This window comes from Nelusetta ayraudi, unplaced genomic scaffold (assembly GCF_046127955.1).
Source record: "Nelusetta ayraudi isolate G7.1 ecotype Tasmania unplaced genomic scaffold, CSIRO-AGI_Nayr_v1 ptg000106l, whole genome shotgun sequence".
NCBI classification, from domain to species: domain Eukaryota; kingdom Metazoa; phylum Chordata; class Actinopteri; order Tetraodontiformes; family Monacanthidae; genus Nelusetta; species Nelusetta ayraudi.
This window is the reverse complement of record NW_027466156.1, coordinates 1,806,751-1,825,134: the sequence shown is the minus strand read 5'-3', so window position 1 is coordinate 1,825,134 and position 18,384 is coordinate 1,806,751. Positions and strand designations below refer to the sequence as shown.

At 48.6% G+C, this 18,384-nt stretch overlaps 2 protein-coding genes across 2 annotated transcripts; one reads left to right on the top strand and one right to left on the bottom strand.

The window, feature by feature from the left end:
- The first annotated feature begins 142 nt into the window (after window positions 1–142).
- eif5b (eukaryotic translation initiation factor 5B) lies at window positions 143–11,473 on the top strand. Its single transcript, XM_076048545.1, has 26 exons — window positions 143–330; window positions 1,632–1,748; window positions 1,836–1,899; window positions 2,191–2,352; window positions 2,425–2,929; window positions 3,073–3,218; window positions 3,296–3,373; window positions 3,448–3,598; window positions 3,720–3,812; window positions 3,891–3,977; window positions 4,071–4,130; window positions 5,890–6,194; window positions 6,280–6,387; window positions 7,195–7,305; window positions 7,410–7,477; window positions 7,717–7,858; window positions 7,950–8,081; window positions 8,206–8,388; window positions 8,477–8,638; window positions 9,039–9,170; window positions 9,272–9,403; window positions 9,507–9,583; window positions 9,675–9,839; window positions 9,928–10,066; window positions 10,576–10,737; window positions 10,841–11,473. The coding sequence occupies exons 1-26, from the start codon at window positions 296–298 to the stop codon at window positions 10,946–10,948; spliced, it is 3,624 nt and encodes a 1,207-aa protein (XP_075904660.1). The 5' UTR covers window positions 143–295; the 3' UTR covers window positions 10,949–11,473.
- Window positions 11,474–12,211: 738 nt separating this feature from the next.
- Window positions 12,212–18,005, bottom strand: bco1l (beta-carotene oxygenase 1, like). Its single transcript, XM_076048548.1, has 11 exons — window positions 17,842–18,005; window positions 16,126–16,254; window positions 15,433–15,562; window positions 15,215–15,362; window positions 14,964–15,111; window positions 14,325–14,545; window positions 13,954–14,223; window positions 13,526–13,631; window positions 13,341–13,435; window positions 12,609–12,720; window positions 12,212–12,499 (listed from the first exon to the last, which is right to left on the bottom strand). The coding sequence occupies exons 1-11, from the start codon at window positions 17,903–17,905 to the stop codon at window positions 12,345–12,347; spliced, it is 1,578 nt and encodes a 525-aa protein (XP_075904663.1). The 5' UTR covers window positions 17,906–18,005; the 3' UTR covers window positions 12,212–12,344.
- Between the last annotated feature and the right edge of the window lie 379 nt (window positions 18,006–18,384).

Below are 18,384 nucleotides of genomic sequence, written 5' to 3'. Positions count from 1 at the left end.
GACATTTGTAAAGGGAAAACACGAGTGAATTATTATTGCTTTTCTTTTGACTCAAGATACGCGTGACAAAGACAAAAAGTTGCACAGCTCAAATAAATGAAAAATCATTTTGGGCAAATGGGGTTAAAGAAAAAATACATTTTTGTGTGAATTCTCGCCGAGCCCCCTTGCAGAAAGGAAACTGGCTCGGAGTGGCTACTCTGCTCCGTGTCGTTCCGGCGACGATCTTGGACAGACGTGAGCCGTCGTGTGGTGTCAGCCAGCGGAGAGAGAACCGGAGCACGGTAGCGGCACCATGGGCAAGAAACAGAAGAAATCCGGGGAGGACAGGTAGGGAGGGAGCCGTCTGTCGCCACATACCGGCAGGCAATACTAACACCCGGCCGTGGGACCACTTTCCCGTCCACTTTACCACCCCGAATGGCCGCCATTGTCCCGCTAGTTACGGGAGTTAGCTTTAGCGGCTCGGCGTGCTAGCACCACGAGTCACTTGGAGCGGTGTTGCGTTCGTGTCTCGTGCGTGCAGGTGATAATCGAAACAGCCTAAAATGGCTTAAGTATAATTACACAAGTGGCGGGCCGGGCCACCGCCGGCCTCGCGCCCTCAGCGTGTCCGGGCTGGTGATGCTCGCAGTGCTGGTTAGCCCCCGTTAGCTTGTCGGGGGGGGTCAATTCCAGGTAGTTAGCGAAATTTGGAACCGGCTGCTCTGCTCCCTTCCGCTCTAAATATCTGTACCAAATCATTATCTCTGGTTGTCAGTGTAACGGTCTCCGCCCTGCTGCCTCAAGGCGTGAACTTTGCCTCGCCGTTCCGCGAACACACACAACACACGCTAACACACACTACAACCTGGCGGGGGGCTAGGCTAGCTGTTAGCCCATTTATCTCTTCATACCGCTGTAGGGTTGATGTCGTGCTGCTTGGGAAATGGCTCACCTGTTGACCTACTGCCTCACTGTGGCGTCACCATCGCACCTGGGGCTTTTCGGACAGACAGCTGATTGGCTCCGCCAGTTTAACTGGAAAGTGATGTAGCGGTATCTTGTCATAAAGGCAAAATGCAACGTTTCGTTTTCTGCCACAGATTCGGTATTTAATTACTAGACTGCCGGGATTCCTTTCGGCACACTTGTGTATCAGTTGATGAAATATGTAGTTGAAGAAGATGTCTAGGTGATACAGCTACCTCAATTGACATTGAATGGATAGGGTGGTTTGCACAAAGGTAACAGAGGAAAGCCATAAAAAAAAAAAAAGCTTGGTCTGAAAACAAACTCGTACAACTTTGCTTTTTCTCAATGACTCTTTCAATATTAACATATTGCTGTGCATCGGTGACGTTGCTGGCTTGTCACATAATTTCATTTCCACCCAGCTCCGTTGCACAATAATGTTAAATGCCACTGGAGGTTTTGTCTGCTGGTGCTCACTGTGGGCCTGATGGGAAATAAAAGGAGGCGCTGAAAGCGCAGAGTCGGCAGCTTTTGTTTGACCGCTTGCTTCACATTCACATTGTTTTTCCCACACACAGGGAGCTTGTCCCGTGCCTCTGTCCCTGTTCCAGCGCCACGCTATTGGCTGATTGTCGACTGATCGGTTCCTTTCTTTTTTTAATCAAATCTCCCTGTAGTGCCAAAGATGACGGCATTGACATCGACGCTCTGGCGGCGGAGATCGAGGGAGCCGGAGCCTCCAAGGAGCCAAAAGGGAAGAAGAAGAAGAAAGGAGCCAAGAAGGACGACTATGAGTAGGACATCAACACTTCTTCATCTTATTATGCTCTTTGGTCTGTCAGCTGTTCTTTGGAATAACAGTCGGTGCTCTTTGTGTGCAGCGAGGACGACATCCTGAAGGAGCTGGAGGAGTTGTCGCTGGAGAACCAGGGAGGCAAAGGCAAGGTGAGAAACAGCTGAAGGTCTCTTCAACATCACATCCTCCTGGTGCCCCAGTCCGTAGGTGGGCCTTTGGAGTAATTTGCTTCATTCCTCCCGGTGTTGTAAAGGGAATTTGTGTTTGTACGTTCAGAAATATTTTCTGTTCCATGAAAAAAACATGCATAAACGCTCAAAGTTGTCATTTTGCATTCCTTAGCTATATAGCTATCATTTATTTGCGTGTGCAACATAATTGTTGAATATTATAGAGCTCCCTCAGTCATTAAAAACTCTTTGAACTGCCTGATGCTACAGAAAGCCGACACCATAGAGGCGGAGGAGAGCGTGGAGCCGCCCAAACCAGAGAAGAAGAAAACCAGGAAGGAGAAGAAGGGCGGTGCCAGCCCTGAGGACGAGGCGGGCGACGGCGATCGGCTCCATGGGGAGCGCAACGGCGAGCAGAAAGCCACCAAGAAGGTGGGAAACACGCACATGTGACCTTTGTCCCTCCTGGGTGCCCGTACTGATCCTTCCTATTTCCTCCTGCAGGAGGCCCCTGCCGCTCCCCCCTCAGACTCTGACGACGACAGCGGCTCCCGCTCTCGTGTCAAAACCAAAGAGGGTAAGAAAGGATGCAAGAAGGCCTCGGTATCCGAGGACGAGGACGAGGACGTGAGTAGAGGAGGAGGAGGAGGAGGAGGTGGGAAGGCTGAGGATGACTCGGAGGAGGATGACGAGTTTGCCTCCAAGAAGGACAAGAAGAAGAAGAACAAAAAGGGCAAGGAGGTGGTGGCGGCGGAGGAGGACGAGGACGAGGAGGGCGAGGAGGGCGGTGGCTCCAAGATGAAGACGGCGGCGCAGAAGAGGGCTGAGAAGAAGGAGCGCGACAAGAAGAAGAAGGAGGAGGAGCGGCTGAAGCAGAAGAAGCAGAAGGAGGCGGCGCCCGAGGCCAAGAAGGAGGCGGAGCAGGCGCCTGCAGAGGCCCCGCCCACCCAGCCGGTGCCACCTGCTGCAGCGGCAGAAGAGGTGGAAGGGGCGGAGGCCGGAGCTGAAGGTGAGGCAGCACTTCCTGTTTTAACAGTGAATATTTTTTAGTGCAATTAAACTCAGTTATTCAAGCCTTTCATGCAATTTTCTGTCACCTTAGTCCTGATTGGACAAAAAAAATTGACCTTGTCCCACTTTGTCTTCCTCCAGATGAAGCCGAGGGAGACAAGAAGAAGAAGGACAAGAAGAAGAAGAAGGGGGAGAAGGAGAAGGAGGAGAAGGATAAGGACAAGAAGAAGGGCCCCAGCAAGGCCACGGTGAAGGCCATGCAAGAAGCCCTGGCCAAGATGAAGGAGGTGAGGCAGCTGGATTCTGGGTAACGTGGTCCGCGGGACGACCTGCCGTGTCTGACGAAGAGTCGTGGTGTTTGCAGGAGGAGGAGCGCACCAAGAGGGAGGAGGAGGAGCGGCAGAGGAGGCTGGAGGAGCTGGAGAGGGAGCGGCTGGAGCAGGTGGGACCCCCTCACCCCCCCACCCCCCCACGGTCTCAGCCTGAAGCCTCGGCGCTGACCTTTTCACCTTTCAGGAGCGCCTGGAGCTGGAGCGCCGGGAGAAGAAGAAGCAGAAAGAGAAGGAGCGCAAGGAGCGGCTGAAGAAGGAGGGCAAGCTGCTGACCAAAGCCCAGAGAGAGGCCCGGGCCCGAGCAGAGGCCACCCTGAAGGTGCTGCAGGCGCAGGGTAAGGACCAGGAACCAGGAACTGGCTGGTTCCTCTACTTCTTCTTCCTCTTCTTCTTCCTCTTCCTCTTCTTCTGCCTTTGTGGTGGCCGCCGCCGGCTAACGGCTGTCTGTGCTCCCAGGTGTGGAAGTGCCGTCCAAAGACTCCATGCCAAAGAAGAAACCAGTGTATGGGTCCAAGTGGAAGAAGAAGCCCAACGCCAACACTCCAGAAGGTACCGCCCACTTTTCTTCCTCCAGCACCTGCAGTAGTCACCCATAACCCCGCCCCCCTTCTCCCTCTTTTCTCACAGAAACCTCAGAGGTGACCTCGCCCACCTCAGAGACTCCAGAACCTGTTGCCATGGAGACGGAGGCCAAGCCCAAGAGCCAGGAGCTAGGTGAGAGGAGGAAGTGGAGGAGAAGGAGGAGGAGTCTGACCGCTCGGCCTTTCCTGTGATGACATCATCTCGTCTGTTTGTCTTTTTGTGCAGTAGAGAAACCCGATGCTGCCGTGGACGACTGGGAGGCCATCGCCACCGACGAGGAGAAAGGTCAGTCGCAGAACATCTGCACATCCATTCCAATGTTATTATTATTCTCAACATTATCATTATTTTTTTACTTATTATTATTTTTATCATAATTATTATTGTCATTATTCTCAGTGATGCACCGATGCCACATTTTTACAGAATGAGTAGAGCACTGTAAATACATCAAAGATGCGATTCTAATCCATTTCTAACGGATAAAGCCTTGGCCTGGACGAGAGGTCATCAGGTGGTCTCCGACGTTCATCAAGTCTTTCGACCCTTAACCACAACACTCTCCGGTTGGCGGGTCAGCCGTGATTGGCCAGATCACTGCCCCTCTCAACCAGGCTTCCAGCCGTTGTCCTCTCTTTTATGCCAGAGCCAACAGGAGGCTCTCTCTGCCGCTTCTCCCAACCTACGAGCGGCTGTTTTCCTCAAGTGGCCTCTCAACCCGACCTTTGTCATCAGATTCCACACAGATTGCGCAGGGAATCCTCGACATCCAACTTCCACTGTCACCAGCCGTGTTGTCCACCCCTTGTCCCGGCAATCCTGGGCAAGTTGTTGGTACTTGGTTTTCTTTCTCTCTGCCGCTTCCTCACAGCCCTCCTCCCACGGGACAGTTAGTTCCACCAGGATGATTTTCTTTCCCTCTGGGGACCACATAATTATGTCTGGTCTCCGAGTGGTGGACAGTACTGCCTCTGGGAAGTGGAGCTTCCTCCCCAGGTCGACCTCCATCTCCCAACCCTGGGCCAACTGCAGGAGGTTTTGCCTGGCTTGGCCTTGGACAACTGGTCTATGACCGTCTTTCACGAAGGTGATGGTGCTCGGCTGTGGTCTGGTTTTGGCTGCATGTTTCTTTCTCCTCTCTTGCTCCAAGATGTCTGCGAGCAGTGCCAACACCTTGTGATGGCGCCACCTGTATCTTCCCTGGGTCAATGCTGTTTTGCACCCTGAAAGAATGTGCGCCATGGTCCCTTTACTGCCACACAACCTGCACAGCGGGTCCTCCCTCATTCCCCACCTATGCAAGTTGACTGGGGTCGGTAAGGTGTCGTACACTGCTCGGAGCAGAAACGAGATACGAAAAGGCTCCAGCCTCCACAGTTCACTCCACGTGATGGTCCTCTTGGGAAGGTTCCACCTGGTCCAGGCACCTTGAGTCGCGAGCTCGACGGATTTAGCTCTTCTTCCTTCTTCCTCAAGATTCCGAACTTCATCCTGGATCATGGTCTCCTCCTTTCCCTGGGAGTGAACTTGGACCACTGCTGGAAATGTGATGTTCCCAGACCCGGTCTTCCAGTGCAGGGACTTCCGATGGTATCCCTGGTCTTGAGAGAAGATTCTGCCTGGTTAATGGCGGTGCTGGCGGCCCACTTCCTGCCGGATCTTGTTCTTATTCCTGCTTCCCTGATGAGTTGATCTTGGGAGTCCCTATATATCAGGGAAAGTCTGCATTTGGCAACTTTAAACTCCTCCACAACTGAAGACAGGGGGCGCTGTAGCTGACCCGACCTTATGTAGCGCCCTATAGATGTAAAACTCGGGGGTATTCCCAACTCATACTTGCATTTCACTACAGTACACAACACAAATTTAACAAAATTGTCATATACATACATATACAACTGCTATTGGTGTTTTTTATTTTACAAGTACAGTAACCCTTGTATCAATGCTGGTATTGGTATCACTGCTCTTCCTCTTCCTCTAATTATTGTAATTATTATAGTTATTATTATTATCACTGAAACACTTCCTGTTCCTGTGTCAGACCTGAAGAAGGTCCACATCGAGGTGAAGGAGGACACGGCTGCACCTCCTCAGCCCGCAGGCAGCGACGAGGAGGACGAGGATGAGGACGAGGAGGACGACGAGGAAGAGGAGGACGACGACGAAGACGAGGAGGAGGAGGGAGAGAGTGATAAGGAGGGGGAGGAGGTGAAGGAGAAGGAGGCGGCAACCACGGCCAAGAGGAGGACGGCCAAGGAGAGCGTCTGCGAGAGCAGCGACGGCGAGGACGACGAAGGGCGGACCAAGGAGGAGCAGCTGTACGAGCGGGCCAAGCGGAGGATTGAGGTGAGAGAGTGGAGGTGGTCTCCTCCTTCCCCTCCCCCTCCCAGCCTCCTCATCTCTGACTGAAAGGATCCGCGCTCCTCCACAGAAACGGCGAGCAGAGAACCTGAAGAACATCGACGTGGACAAGCTGAGGGCGCCGGTGGTGTGCGTGCTGGGACACGTCGACACGGGCAAGACCAAGATCCTGGACAAGGTGAGCGTGCATTCAGCGCCATCTAGTGGCCGGTGGGCAGACTGCCACGGAGAGAGTTATTATTATCATTATTATTATTATTATTATTATTATTACTTATTTTTTAATTTTTTTTGAAAGTGAACTTCAAGACAACTTAAATTATGAGTGAGTCAAACAGTTCACAAGAACAGTGAACAAACAAATAAGAACCTGAGGGTCGCCCGCTGTCGCTACCGCAAAAAACTTCATAATAACCACACAGAAATTAAATCAGTGAATTGAAAAGGAAAAAAAAATGCAATGCCAGTACAGTGATTATGGTTACCTCTCGCCTTGATTACTGCAACTCACTTCCCGCACTCAGGTCAGCTTCATCCATTTCTCTCACATGCACCCATCCCGTCTGCCCACCATGGGTTCCAGCCTTCAGCCGCTCTGCCCCTCGCCTCTGGAACTCCCTCCCCCCAGACATCAGAAACACTGACTGTTTGGCCATTGTTAAATCTCGTCTGAAATCCCACTTTTTTAAACGGGTTTATTTACTTTAATTGTATTTGTTGCAGCAGAATTCTTGATTTTAACTTTGTCTCATGGTGTTTGTGTGTTCAATTTTACTGTTCTTTTTCTGTACGGTGACCTTGAGTGTCCTGAAAGGCGCCTTTAAATAAAATGTATTATTATTATTATTATTATTATTATTATTATTATTACCAGTATTGGGGTGCAGCACTCTACCCATAGTCATAAAATATGTGCCGATACCTCGACACCGGTACCAGTTGTATGTTTGTGTTTATGACAATTTTGTGAAATTTGTGCATGCAGCTGCGACACACCAACGTCCAGGACGGCGAGGCCGGAGGGATCACACAGCAGATCGGAGCCACCAACGTCCCCAGGGAGACCATCGAGGAGCAGACCAAGATGGTCAAAAACGTGCGGCCACACACACACACACACACACACACATACACTGGTGTGTACATATTGATTCTAAGTCTGTCTCACTAAATCTTTTTTTCCCCTTTATCTTTATGCAGTTTGAAAGAGAAAACCTGAGGATCCCTGGCATGTTGATCATCGACACGCCGGGACACGAGTCCTTCAGGTAACGCGCGCGCGCGCGCACACACACACACACACACACACACACACACACACACACACACACACACACGCACACACACAAAAAGAGCAAGGAGTATAAAGAGGAGGGCGTACCAATTAGCAACACATCATGTGATGCGTTCAGGAAGACGCTCGGCCCACCTTGTGGGACGGGAATCTGATGTGTAGTCGATCAGTAGATGAGAGATGTTGAACTTCTCCCCCTCTGGGCTCCTGCAGCAACCTGAGGAACCGCGGCAGCTCGCTGTGCGACATCGCCATCCTGGTGGTGGACATCATGCACGGCCTGGAGCCGCAGACGCTGGAGTCCATCAACCTGCTCAAGGAGAAGAAGTGTCCCTTCATCGTTGCCCTCAACAAGGTATGTCTCTCCAACCTCTCAGCTACGTCCTCTTCCTCTTCCTGTCCTCCCTCACCGCCCTCCCTTCTCTCCCTTATCTCGCCCCCGTCAGATCGACCGTCTGTACGACTGGAAGAAGAGCCCCGAAACAGACGTGGTGGCCACGCTGAAGAAGCAGAAGAAAAACACCAAGGACGAGTTTGACGAGAGGGCCAAGGCTGTCATTGTGGAGTTTGCCCAGCAGGTGTCGCCACTGTTTATAGATTTATTTTTTTTTTACTCATTGTCACCTTGAAAGATAATGTGTGAAACTTTAAAACCAGCTGAGCTGATCCCCCACTCCTCCTACTCCTCCTCTTCCTCCTCAGGGTCTCAACGCCGCCCTCTTCTACGAGAACAAGGACCCCCGCACCTTTGTGTCGCTGGTGCCCACCTCGGCCCACAGTGGCGATGGGATGGGCAACCTGATCGGCCTGCTGGTGGAGCTCACCCAGACCATGCTGGCACGTCGCCTGGCCCACTGCGACGAGCTGCGGGCTCAGGTCATGGAGGTGAGGGAGCCCCCCGCCACCCTCCTTTCCAAATGGTGGGACGCACCTGACCAGGTGTGTGTGTGTGTGTGTTTGTGTGCGACCCCAGGTGAAGGCTCTGCCCGGCATGGGCACCACGATAGACGTGATCCTTATCAACGGGCGTCTCCGGGAGGGCGAGACCATCATCGTGCCCGGCGTGGAGGGCCCCATCGTCACGCAGATCCGAGGGCTGCTGCTGCCGCCGCCGCTCAAGGAGCTCCGAGTCAAGGTAGCCACCATTTCAAAATAAAAGCGCCGACAGCTTGAAGTTGAAGTTACTAGTGAGACTGGGGTATGCAAAGCTCGAAGGAGTGCAAAACTGAGAATCTTCAGTATCATTTTAAACTTTTGATGATTTTGCACTGGTGACAAGTGTTACACACTACCAGGACTCAAACAAACAAAAGTGGAAGGACTTTCATTTTCATTTCTTTTGTTCCTACTATACAGTACTGTTTGCCTGTCCCTTCCAAATAAGTATACAATTCCCCCCAAAAAAGCCCAGACAACTACAACATTGAGTTTGACATTGATTTCTAGAATTTTTTTTGTGTGTGTATTGAGAGGATTATTTTTTGTCTGTGATGTCATTCATTCATTCATTTATTTATTTATTTATTTATTTGCAGAGCCAGTATGAGAAGCACAAGGAGGTGTCAACGTCTCAGGGCGTGAAGATTCTGGGCAAAGACCTGGAGAAGGCGCTGGCAGGGCTCCCCCTGCTGGTGGCTCACAAGGAGGACGAGGTTCCTGTGCTGAGGGTGAGGAGGAGGAGGCGGCCTGTGTTTTATACGTGGGGGAGACCGTGACATGACATGACGTGACACTCCCAGCTGACTGACTGACTGGTTGCTGTTCCCAGGACGAGCTGGTGAAGGAGCTGCGACAGACGCTGAGCTCCATCAAGCTGGAGGAGAAGGGCGTATACGTGCAGGCGTCCACGCTGGGCTCCCTGGAGGCCCTGCTGGAGTTCCTGCGCACGTCCAAAGTCTCTGTGAGTAACCAGCCACTCTGGGAACACAGTCCGGGTGACCTTTGACTTCTGAATGGATGTGTTTGATGTGTGTGTGTGTGTGTGTGTGTGTGTGTGTCCGCAGTACGCGGGGATCAACATCGGCCCCGTTCACAAGAGGGACGTGATGAAGGCGTCGGCGATGCTGGAGCACGACCCTCAGTGCGTCTCTTCATCTGGGAACACGGCTCGGGTCATGTGACCCCACTCACAAACCCTAAACCTGTGCTGGTGTGTGTATGCATGTGTGCAGGTTTGCGGTGATCCTGGCGTTCGACGTGAAGGTGGAGCGGGAGAGCCAGGAGATGGCCGACAGCCTGGGGGTGCGGGTCTTCGCGGCCGAGATCATCTACCACCTCTTTGACGCCTTCACCAAGTATCGGGAGGACTACAAGAAGGCCAAGCAGGAGGAGTTCAAGTAGGAGGAGCACACGGGACGCAGCCCCGCCTCCGCCCCCGATCCCGCCCAACTAATCCCCCACCGTTGCTTCCTCGTTTTTGGACAGGCACGTGGCCGTGTTCCCTGCCAAGGTGAAGGTTCTCCCGCAGTTCATCTTCAACTCCAGGGACCCCATCGTGATGGGTGTGATCATCGAGGGCGGTGTCCTCAAGCAGGGCACGCCGCTCTGCGTGCCCAGTAAAGGGGTGAGACGCTCAAAAATCTCATCGGTGGAATTATTATTTTATTTTTTCAGGGTTAGTGTGTGATATTTGTAGATTTTGAGAAGAAACACCAACATCAAGCGGTTACGTTTTAGATGTGCGGTGCTCTTCCGTTCCCCCTCCCTTTCCCGAGCTTTCCAGTGAACTACCTTGTCCACCACCTTCTTCGTTTGAGGACGCCAGTGAGACTCTGGATATGAAACGCGCTGTGGCTTCCTTAGAAATATGGCGGTACAAGACGGCAGATAACTGGGAGCAAGGCCCTACTTTGTGTATATTCTTATGTATAAATAAATAAATATATAAGAACCGTTCTATAGGTAGGAAAACCAAATGACTTTTACTCTACTACGATTATACACCTTTATTCATGTATTTTACCATGGCAGTATATTAGGATTTCACCAATATGAAAATGTATAAATCAGGGCAAACTTTGTAAACTTGGACCTTTAAGTTACTGAATAGCTAAATGTCGGTTTGGGCTCCAGTTCGTGGACATTGGTGTGGTCACCAGCATCGAGATGAACCATAAATCGGTGGACTCGGCCAAGAAGGGCCAGGAGGTGTGCGTGAAGATCGAGCCCATCCCCGGGGAGTCGCCCAAGATGTACGGCCGCCACTTTGAGGCCACCGACATCATTGTCAGCAAGGCGAGGACCCGTTCACCAGCAGCCAGAAACCTCTCGTCTTCTTTTCATTTTCTTTGCCGTGTTTTTGTCGTGGGTTGACTGTGTGATGTCGTCACCGCTGCAGATCACTCGGGCCTCCATCGACGCCCTGAAGAACTGGTTCAGGGACGAGATGCAGAAGACGGACTGGCAGCTCATCATGGAACTGAAGAAGACCTTCGAGATCATCTGAGGGATTGATGGAGGGGGCGGGGCCTAGACAACACAGATTAACACACACACACACGCTCGTACACACACATCACACAGGCAGACACTCTTCTTCCCCTCAGAGATGACGACGGAAGGAACGAAAGAGGAAAAAAGTAACTTAAAAAGTGTTTTTCTGTGAGAAACGAACCAGTTTTTTAGCCACTGTTGTAAACAGTGATCGTCTTGACCCCACACACACGCGCACGCGCACACACACACACACACACACACACACACACACACACACACACACACACACACACAATATTCCAACGTGCCTGTTCTTCAGAATCGACGTTGTGTTATTTTTCTTTGCTCCGATTGATGGTAGCCGCGCGGCGTCCCAAGGCTCTGCCCACGTCCTCTCTCAGACTGACGCTGCTGCAGCAAGAGAGCTCAGCCAGGACCAGGTGCATTATGGGAGAAGCTGTAGCACGGGCCGTGGAGTGCGGAGGCAGGAGGAGGGAGCATTTCTTTCCTTGCCCAGGACGTTCAATCATGGAGGCGGCAGGAATTTAAAAAAAAAAATGTAAAAAGGAAAAAAACAAAGAAAAAAAAAGAAATACGGCGCCACCTTGAGAGACTCAACAGATGGGGCGGCGCCGTCCGTCGAGTTCGAGTTTTAAACTGTTTCTGCTGCAGCCGTCGCCGGAATAATGCGTTGACGCGAACAATGGTGTGAAGATTTTGCAGCCGTTTGTTGCGACAGGAAGTTCAACTGCAGCCGTTTCATTTTCCCGTGCGAGGCTTTTTGTTCCATCTTCTTATCGGCAAGGCGACGATCTCGGCATCTTTGGAAATGTTTAAAAATGAATAAATAAAAAGGAGGATGTAAAGGTACAGAAGCTCGCAGGAAATAAATGTCAACTGCACTTTGGCTTTTGGTTCTGAATTATGTCCCAGGTTGCAGAGGTTGAAGAGAATAAAAGAGAATTTAATTAAAAACTTTTTGTGGTGGTTTGCTTCCTGAAGGACAGAAGTATTTCCCATCTTATTACTATTCAACAGGTCTTTTATTTTGATGAAACACGTTGGGGGGGGGGGGGGGTGAGTGGTAAAATAAATAAATGTCAAAGGTTTTTTATGAAAATTAAAAATTCTATACCATCATCTTAATAGAGAGACTCTTCAGAATGTTGGAATATTGAAATGTTGGTGACTGTCTTAAGTTACCTGATCCAGAATTAGCTTTAAAAAAAAATAAAGCAAATGTGAAAATGTAAAGATTTTTCACAGAGGTTTTGTATAAAACATTTTAATATAGTATTACACTTTGCCTAAAACAACATTTTCAATTTCACTATATTAAAAGAGCTTCCACACAGGGTCGGTAAAGGTCAGTCAGGTGGTTGGAACCAGGAAGTGGCGGCGGTCAATCATTGGGGGGCGGGGATAAAGAGGCCGTGCAGGTCCTGGTGGACGCTGGCCGGGATGGAGGCCCGGGCGATCTCCGTGAAGGTCCGGGCGTCCAGGACAAGCAGGAAGGGTGAGACGTTGGGGTCGGGCGAGATGACCGAGGACAGGATGACACCTACAGGTAAAGATGAGGGAGGGGAAGGAGGGGAAGAGATATAGGAGGAGTGTTGTCTTAAATGTGCTGCGACTGGTTGTTCAGATAAATGGAGGACATCCTTACTCACCGTCGTCCTCCTCCACGGCTCCCGGAGACGCGACAAACACCGGCTCCGAGGGGAAACACGCCTCCTGCCGCCACTCACAGTGTTTCCTGGTCACCACGTCCACCTTCGCCAGCTGTCAGCGGAAAAAAGAAAATCAAAAATCTACCCCTGAATCTGTTGGATTTCAAAAATTGCCATGAAACCATATATGTTTAAGCTCTCACACTGGCTTTTCCTTCACCTGCTTATAGGAAATGTTGAGGTTGGGCAAAGTTAGGTGTTTCCTCAACACATCACATCTGATTTTAATATCATTGAAGATAAAGTTCCGATTAGTTCCGGTTTTATTTTGAAAGTGCCCTTATCCCTCTTCATTTTTCCCACTACCTGCTGACTTCGCACTTCCTGTTTGGCCCTAGTTAGTCCCGTTGAGATGCAGGTGTGTTTATGTTTGTTTGCTGCAGAGTTGAGGCGGGACTCCCCGCCCTGCTGCTGCCGGTGCATCCAAAGCACTCCAATGTCCTGCTAACGTCAAAGCCTGTGTCTCTTCTCCATGTTGGTTTTCAGTGTGATTTTTTTATTTGTTTATTTATTTATCTATTTTGCATTTACTGTCTCGATGATGAATTAATTAGGATTATACATATTGGTATGAACATAAAGTTCCTGGACCCACACAAAGTATCAATATTGATGATAAAATTAGGATAACCATTGCAGAATGTGCACTTTGTGAATGAGCAGTGACCCAACCTTGCAGGGCTGAGGGTTCATCTCTACCCTGGAGCCGTAGAAGTATCTGTACTTTCTGGTGTTGAACTTGTAGTTGATGCCAGGCAGCTCCAGACCTTAGGAGAGAGAGAGGTAACCAAAACAAACTTTGTCCAACTGGTTAAAGAAGAGGTCAGTATGCAGTAAATGAGTGGTAGAGGAGCAACCTTCAAACAGTACGTCTGGCTGACAGTAGATGCCGCCGTCCTCCTCCAACACCGCAGTTGCTGTGGTGTCAGTCAGAGTCACCAGGTTAAAACCTTTGGGAGAATCCTGGAAAGCATGGCCATGGTAAATTTTACCAGTTAATTGTTTTTTGAAATTATTTTTTTCCATTTATTTTCTTTCTTTATTCTTTCAATTTATATATTTCTTCTCATCTTTGCACTATGGTGTTGCTGTAATGTATGTAATGCAAATTTCCCCAATGTGAAATTAATTGAAAAAAACATATTCTAACGGAGGACAAAGTTTGACGCGTTGCTCGGGGCTTCCGTGCTTTGGATTTCTGACTTCATCAAATAGTTTTTGTTTGTTTGTAGTACTCATACCCATATTTATAATGTCTATATGATGTAACTGCAAAAAAACTTACCTTGTTGACGTTGAGTGGCAGGACGAACCTCTTGCAGATGGGCGCGGCGAAAATGTCCTTGTTGGTCTCGATGAAGCCACTGATCTCCTGGCGGAAGTTCTGGATGTAGAACATGTCATAGAGGCTGCTGTCGCGGTAGCAGATCATGTCAAACACCAGGTGGCCATCCTCCTCGTAGGCGTTGATGTGGTGGAAGACTACCAGGGCGTCGCCGTAGAAGCGGGTCGACAGTGCCTTGCCCGTCGTCCGGTTGATCACGTGGAACAAAGTCTGCCAGGGGGAACAAAATAAAATAAATGACATATGTGTTCTCATTCCTTGCCACACGAGGATTTGACTCCTCAGTGAAAGTAGCCGCTGTTCCCACTCACGATGTCATCCTTGTCGAACTTGAGGCAGTTGCCCCAGTTGACTCCCCGGAAGTAGGCCGTGCCCAGCTTGAGAATGTCCAGCTTGAAGGGCTGCTCCACGAACACGATGTAGTTCTCAGTCATGCCGAAGCTGTGGAAGTAGCTTGGGTACAGCGAGGAGCGGAAAGGCACTGAGCACAGCTGCTCCACGTTGCGGAGCGCCGTCTTCCTGCCGTCTTTACCTGGGTGGACAGAAGGTGGCGCCAGACTCAAGCTCCTGTACCTGCGTGCTAGCTGTTAGCGTGCTAGTGTTTGTTGTCTATAAGTTCTTCTCAGAGTTCACTTTTTTTTAAAATATTATTATTATAAGCAAAAACATCAATTACAAGAGCAACAAATAAAATATTTAAATTTGCTAGGGGCGGATATATATGTATATATACACACATATATATATGCATATATATGTGTGTATATATGTATATTTACACATATATATATACATATATTTATGTATATATATTTAATTTTTGCTGTAAAATAGATTTTCTTATTTCTCATGTTGAGATTCAACATTAAACACTCTTTCTTTTCCAAATTTTCTTACTTTTTTTATTTCATTATTTCTAGACAAAGACTTTTTAGCTGTGAAGGTCATACCTGCGCTGTGAGGCGGCACCTTGAAGATGACATACTTGGGCCGCCCAAGACCCATGATGGCGGTGCCCATGTTGTAGGTGTTGCCTTCATCGTCGTAATGAGGGTGAGCCGTCGCTAAGTTCAGCGCAATGTGGTTCCTGTAGTTCACCTGGAGGTTGATGCCGGAGGAGTGGAATCCGGGTTGGTGATTTTATTTTCTTCTTAAAATGAATTTTTTACAGTTCAAGTCAAACCCAGCGCTGTTAACTCACCCTGCCCATCGTCTCCAGAGTGGCCGGGTCGATCTGGTTGATGTAGTTGATCTCGGACGAGGCATAGTAGTCCTTCCCGTAGCGGATGATGTTGATCAGGTTGTTGTCGGTGAAGTCGGGGATGATGTTAGAGAGGTGCGTGAACGCCCTGCTCAGAGGTTGGGACAATGAGAAGTGGGTCAATCACATCGACGTATCACATTAGGAACGGTCCGTACCTGGAGAATATATTCTTGCAGGGATCCGGGTAGATCATGGTTCCGAACTCGGAGACCACGATGCGGTTGGCCTTGGTGTTCCTCCTGTAGGTGTCGCTATTCAGGAACTTGCTTCGGTAGGTCACCTCCCCTGAAACCAGAGACGTTTGCTGTCACACAGTTTGACAGTTTGATTGCTTTAAAGATTAAGTGTGGAATATTTGGAGATTTTAAAGAGGAAAGAGTGATATTATTTGGTTACATATTAGAGTGATATATAGATTAGACTGCAGGATCTTTCACTCTCCCTCGCACTCCTGAGCTTGCCAGTGAGCTACGGTGGCCTGCACACCTGGATCATCCACCTTCTTTGTTGGTTTATTTGAAGACGAGAGCAAGTCACCCTAATTACCAAACGTGCAGTCAGGCAGCTGGATTGTCCACACCAGGCTACCTTAAAAATATGGTGGCGCAAGCACTAGGAGCAAGAACCTTCTATGTATATTCTTATATATAAATAAGAACTGTTCTTAGGGTAGGGAAACCACATTACTTTTATTGTACTGTGATTATACACATTAATTAATGTATTTAATGGCAATATATTGAGCTTTTACCTAAATAAAAATTATAAATCAAGCCATATATTACACACTGGACCTTTAATTTAATTTAATTAATTTTTTCTCCCCCTCGTGTCGAGTCCCGACATACCATCGCTGAAGGTGAAGCTGTGGATGAGCGACAGGCCGTCGAACCAGTGGTTGTACTCGGAGTCGCCCACCGAGAAGAGTCCTGGGCCGTTCCTCAGGAGGGTGCCCTGCAGCCAGGATGGGATGGAGCCTACAGGGCAAAGGTCACAAGCTTGACACTCTGTGTTTTACAGATACATTAAGATAATGTTTGTGCCTGACAAAGATCACGACTTTATCTCGCAAGACAGCGTGACTCCCTTTGCCAAGGAGAGATTTTCTTATCTTTATATGGAGAGAACGCATCGGAGTAAACATTTAGATAAAATTAAGATACTCTGCAGAGCCCTTTTATCACGATGATCCTGTGAAATATCCATGAAGACATCGAGCCGTCAAGAGAAGGTGTGAATTCTGCCAGTGACTGCGATGGAATACAATCAATTATCCTGCAATTATCAGAACAGTTTCACTGGCTGAACTAATTTTTTCTTTCTTTTGAAATGGCAAATTGATTAGGTGCTGCACAGATGGAATTAAGATTTGTAGGGCGCCGCCTAACGCCGTTCTATAACTGTGTCTGCATCAAATCGATGAGCGGAAGCATGTCTGAGCAGAATTGAACATAATAAACAAGGTCGGTGTGTTCAAAGTGCTTCCCCCTCCCTCCTCATGATGCTGCTTCTCATGTCAGAGTGAGATTTGGCTCCAGACCACACTTAAAAACAAATACTGAAGAACCCGTTTGTGATAGTACCGGCTCAGCTACATATTATTATCATTATTATTATTATTATTATTATTATTATTATTATTATTATTATTATCCATCCATCCATCCATCTTCGATACCCGCTTATTCCTATTCAGGGTCATGGGGGTCTGCTGGAGCCTATCCCAGCTGTCTTAGGGATTATTATTATTATTATTATTATTACTAATAATAATAACAACAACAATAATAATAATGATAATAATAATAATGAGAAAAAGAAGTCTATATCCGTTTTGTGAATGCCTGGTTGGTGTATCTGTTTTTCACTCTGTCCTGTCTGCCACCCTGGCTCACTCTGCTCCTTTCTCTCTTTCTCTGTCTCTCCTCTATTATTGTATTTCACCCCAACTACTCATAGGCAGATGATGGCCCTCTGGAGTCTGGTTCTGCCCTAGGTTTCTTCCCACAGGGGAGTTTTTCCCAGCCACTGTCGCATCTTGCTTGCTCCGGGGGCCCGGTTGGTTCTCTCTGATTGTATAAAGCGCTTTGAGACGCCTTTGGTTGTGATTTAGCGCTGTACAAATAAAAGTTTATTATTATCATTATTATTATTATCATCATCATCATCATCATCATCATCATATTATTATTATTATTATTATTATTATTATTATTGTTATTATTATTATCATCATCATATTATTATTATTATTATTATTATTATTGTTGTTGTTGTTGTTGTTGTTGTTGTTGTTGTTGTTGTTATAAGAAGAAGAAGAAACAGAAGATAGAAACAGATAGAAACAGAAGTAAATCTTCCGTGTCTGAGTTCTTCTGAGCCCCAGTCTGCGCCCCCCAGCCTGGACCCCCTGTAGAAACGTCCCTAGTGTTATTTTCCATGAAAGGCTAAAAACTTCCACTTTCAAAACAACACCACGCAACTCCTGCCAGCAAGTGTCCAGCAAGTCCTTCCTTCCTTCCTTCACCGCGGTTTCAAAACCCCGGTCCCGGTTGCGCACTCACCGCTCACTTTGGCGGCCACGGGCTCAGGGGTCTCGGATCCGTTCTTGGCGAACACGGACTGCATGGTGGCCGCGGGGCGAGCGGAGCGTCTGCGGAAGTGGGGAGTCAGGCGAGTGAAGTCCGACGGCCGCCTCACCTCGCTCCTTATATAGCCAGTGACGTCACCGGCGCACAGCAACACAGCAGTGGCGGAGGATCCACAGGAGTCGTGCATGGCGACCCGTCTGCTCCCACCTGGAACTTATGTAACCGCTGTAAACTTCTGCCCACTTTCACAAGTGGCGCAGCAGAGAAGGAGGTCCTGCTGCTGCTGCTGCCCTCTATCTGTCAATGGTGGCATATGTGTCACACATTATAGATCAGATCACGTGAATGCTACAACTTCTTTTTTTTCTTTTTTTTTTTTAGGGGGGTGGGTTAGTTCTGTAGAGCTCACGGTGAGATAATAATAATAATAATAATAATAATAATAATAATAATAATAATAATAATAATAATAATAAACTTTTATTTGTACAGCGCTAAATCACAACCAAAGGCGTC

Coding starts and splice junctions, on each gene's coding strand:
- bco1l (XM_076048548.1), bottom strand. CDS start 17,905: ATGCAGTCCGTGTTCGCCAAGAACGGATCCGAGACCCCTGAGCCCGTG. Junction 15,563..16,125: donor CAGCTTCACCTTCAGCGATG/GTATGTCGGGAC, acceptor CTCTGGTTTCAG/GGGAGGTGACCTACCGAAGC. Junction 15,363..15,432: donor TGCAAGAATATATTCTCCAG/GTACGGACCGTT, acceptor ACCTCTGAGCAG/GGCGTTCACGCACCTCTCTA.
- eif5b (XM_076048545.1), top strand. CDS start 296: ATGGGCAAGAAACAGAAGAAATCCGGGGAGGACAG. Junction 3,219..3,295: donor CCCTGGCCAAGATGAAGGAG/GTGAGGCAGCTG, acceptor TGGTGTTTGCAG/GAGGAGGAGCGCACCAAGAG. Junction 10,738..10,840: donor CCGACATCATTGTCAGCAAG/GCGAGGACCCGT, acceptor TCACCGCTGCAG/ATCACTCGGGCCTCCATCGA.